General features: G+C 40.0%; 2 protein-coding genes across 2 annotated transcripts; both read left to right on the forward strand.

Moving 5' to 3' along the window:
* Positions 1 to 220: 220 nt before the first annotated feature.
* LOC130999369 (uncharacterized protein At2g29880-like) lies at positions 221 to 1,117 on the forward strand. Its single transcript, XM_057924901.1, has 2 exons — positions 221 to 390; positions 475 to 1,117. The coding sequence occupies exons 1-2, from the start codon at positions 307 to 309 to the stop codon at positions 1,096 to 1,098; spliced, it is 708 nt and encodes a 235-aa protein (XP_057780884.1). The 5' UTR covers positions 221 to 306; the 3' UTR covers positions 1,099 to 1,117.
* Positions 1,118 to 1,654: 537 nt separating this feature from the next.
* On the forward strand, positions 1,655 to 2,662 carry LOC130998754 (uncharacterized). Its single transcript, XM_057924162.1, has 2 exons — positions 1,655 to 1,854; positions 1,928 to 2,662. The coding sequence occupies exons 1-2, from the start codon at positions 1,783 to 1,785 to the stop codon at positions 2,660 to 2,662; spliced, it is 807 nt and encodes a 268-aa protein (XP_057780145.1). The 5' UTR covers positions 1,655 to 1,782.
* Positions 2,663 to 3,775: the final 1,113 nt, after the last annotated feature.

The raw sequence follows: 3,775 nt of genomic DNA on the forward strand, positions 1-3,775 counted from the left end.
TATTCATTCATATAGTACTGTTCGGTGTCTAGTAATATTATTATGGGAGACTCTCAACCACAAGAATCCAAAAAAAGGGCAGTGTATGAAGCATGGACACAGGAACAAAGTGATGCCTTGTTACGAATTCTGGTTGAATCTGCAATTAGGGGATGGCGCAATAATAGTGGTATATTTAGCAAAGCAACAGTAGAGGAAAGAATATTGCCTATTCTGAATGACAAACTTAGGTGCAATAAAAATTATAATCACTACCAAAGTCGTATCAAATGGTTTAAGAGCCGTTGGACTGCGTATTCAAACCTCATGAAGTCTAACTCTGGTTTTGGTTATGACAACGACACCAAAAAATTCACGGCCCCAGATGAAGTATGGGATGCGTATATAGAGGTAAATTTGTTATCAATTATTTTTTAAACACAATTTAATTTAAATAATATAGTTAATTAATAATTTTGTTATTTATGTTTTTAGGCTCACCCAAAAGATGCATACTTACGCACTGGGAGTTTTTCGGACTATGATGACTTGAGATTTGCTGTTGGAAACGGTGTGGCTGTAGGAAGAAACGCAATTGGAGTTGGCAGTGCTACTGATGCTAGGACAATAGGAGTTGATGAAAGTAGAGGTCCAACCATAGAGGAGTTGAATTACGATACTGCTACTGAGGCGTTTGTAGTACTGGGTGAAGGTGACCCACCGTTATCCGGCTCCAAATCACCTTTGGAGCCCACTGAAGTGCCTGTGGAGTCCACTCAGAGAAGAGCTCCCGCCAAGAGAAGCAGAGGCCAGTTTGAGACAAATTCAGGCCACACTGAAAATAGTCCGCATCAGGAGCTCCTGGTACAAATTAAAAAAGTCACTAGCACAATGGATCGAGTTGAAAGCCTCTTCGTGAAACGAGATACTATGATGGAGAAAAGAGAAAATGAAAAAAGTTTTACAACTTGGGATGCTATTGAAGAAATACCTGATTTGAGTGAAGAGGACCGCTACACAGCATTTGACTTGCTTGTTACAAAGTCACAAAAAGATGGATTTATGAAAATGACTGTTCCTCAACGTAAAAGATGGATAGAATTGAAGACTAGGAAATAGATGATATTTTAGTCATGTTTTTTGAACTATGTTTTATGAGTACATTGTTTTGTTGGTTTTATGTTTTAATGCTTTATTTTGTTGATTAATGAATGGTTTTTTATGAGTATTTTTAAAAGGCTATTTTTTGTGAGTCCCTTTTATTCTTATTTCAATTATTGTTTCATTGTTTTAAATGGCAGCATGAATTATGAAGATAAAATTAACATTGCAATTGAAGAAGACATAGATGAAGAACTTGATGATGAAATCGAAACAGAGATGGAGATTGAACTTTCTGTTCATGCTAGGCAACTGATGGAAGCAGCTAAGGTAGTTATCACTCTAGTGGGAAATATTATGACGCATCATCCGACTGCTGACAATGCTCTGATGCGACGACCAAAGACTAGGGAAGGATTCCGTTTTATTACGAGAATGATGGATGGAGATCCGAGCCAATTTCGACAGTTGTATAGAATGTATCCTGACGTCTTCATCAAATTATGCCAGATAATTAGGGAGAAAGCCCATGTGGATGATACACGATACACAACTGTTGAAGAAATGTTGGCAACATTCCTCATCATTGTAGGGCACAACGATCGTTATTGTAACGTTCGTGAAAGGTTTGGTCGTTCGCATTTTGCTGCTAGTCGGAACTTCAACAAAATCTTGAGAGCATTGAACACCATAGCACCAGACATGATGTTTAAGCCGACTGGCGCAATACCCGCTAAAATTCGGGAAAGTACCAGATTTTATCCTTACTTCAAGGTATAATATTTCTGCTCTTGTATTATATTAAATATTTATGATTTTTGTATAACACATTCACCTATTATTTTAGGATTGTATCGGGGCTATAGATGGCACTCATATCCCGGCCATGATAAGAGGAAAAGACGTGAGCTGTTATCGTAACCGTCATGGGGTGAATTCGCAAAATGTTTTGGCAGCTTGCAACTTTGATTTGCAGTTCATTTATGTGCTTAGTGGATGGGAAGGCTCAGCCCATGATTCCAAAATTTTAAGTGATGCATTGTCTAGACCAAATGGACTCCACGTGCCTCAAGGTAAATATTTTCTAGTAAATTGTGGATTTGCTAATCGTCGACAGTTTTTGGCTCCGTTACGTGGCGTTCGATATCATCTCAAAGATTTTGGTGGTGACGGTCGTAAACCAAGAAATGCAGATGAGTTGTTCAATCTTCGACACGCATCATTGCGAAACGTGATTGAACGCATTTTTGGAATCTTCAAATCACGTTTCACAATTTTCAAAACAGCTCCTCCGTTTCCTTTTCAAACACAAGCAGAGTTAGTTTTGGCTTATGCTGGATTGCATAACTTTCTCCGAAAGGAATGTCGTTCTGATGAATTTCCAGTCGAAGTTGAAGAAGGAAATGCTGCAGAAGATGTTGAAAACGATGCGGACATTTTGGATTATCTTTCTCAAAGCCAGCTGTCTCAGAGGAATGAAGCTAATGCATGGAGAACAAGTATTGCTAATGCTATGTGGGAAAATAGACAAATAACTGAAACCGATCAAGACACACAGGCGGAGACCGAAGATAATAGTTAGGGAGGTGTTTTTATGTTTTCGTTGAATTAACGTTTTTTTTTTCAATGCTGAAATTTTTATGAATGTTGACGTTATTTTGTTTTCTTTTTTAAATGGATATTGGTTGATTTTATGGAGCATGAATTATATAATTATGGGTATATAGTTGGGGATTTGATGAATTCCACGGAATTGAGCATGAATTAGGGGGTATTTGTTTGGGATTTGATTAAAATCCATCCAATTCGAGCATTCTGAATTAGGGGTCCAGCGGCCGCTGGAAGGCAGAACTCGCTGGGAACCCAGCGAGCGCTGGAAACCCAGCGAGCGCTGGGAACCCAGCGAGCTCTGATGCGTCTTCGACTTTTGGGCCATTGGGCCCTCTTTTTCTCTTTATTTGTGTCAGTTCAGGTCTGTCCAGGGGGAAAACAAAGTTGTGGAGGAAGGAAGATCAGTAGAGCGGAAACGGAAGAAATGCGGTCAGAATGGGCATTACCGAGCCCAGATTGCCAAATCATGTTTGCCAGCATGGAGCTTCGGCCAACAAGTACCTCTCCAATTCAACTTGGGGCATGGGAACCTGGAGCCACCACCTGGTATGAGCCACACCGATAAGAGCAGTCGGTCTGATCGTTACCAGAAGAAGCAGACAGCCAGAGCCATAAAAGGAAGGTCAATCTCGGAGATCTCATGGAACAAGCGGAAGGTTGAAGAAGAGACTAGAAGGACCGAAGGGATGGGAAAGGTTGACTAAGCTTGCAGCTGGACGCCATCTTCAATCAGGATCAATCAAAGATCGAGCTAATTAAGGAAAGAAGATCCCGGCGAAGATTTGGAACCGGCGCAGCTAGGGTTAGGCCTCTACCATTCGGCAGTATAAAAAGCTAATGTTGTGCAACGTGAAGAAGCTCTTGGCACCCCGAACATTTTACTTTTCATCAGTTATTGCTTTTATTCGCCGCGTGTGGCATTCAAAACACTTGACATTTCCGTACTTCAATTCCGTAGTGTTTTTACTTTTGGACAAGTTCGAAGGCTTGAAGCCTAGGTATTATTTTATCCAATTCAGTATTTCATTTCGCTTAATCATGAGTTTAATTCTTTTTGCAACTATGAATTTTATTATGTGTGAGT

The sequence above is a fragment of the Salvia miltiorrhiza genome, chromosome 8 (genome assembly GCF_028751815.1).
Source record: "Salvia miltiorrhiza cultivar Shanhuang (shh) chromosome 8, IMPLAD_Smil_shh, whole genome shotgun sequence".
In the NCBI taxonomy this organism is placed as follows: Eukaryota; Viridiplantae; Streptophyta; class Magnoliopsida; order Lamiales; family Lamiaceae; genus Salvia; species Salvia miltiorrhiza.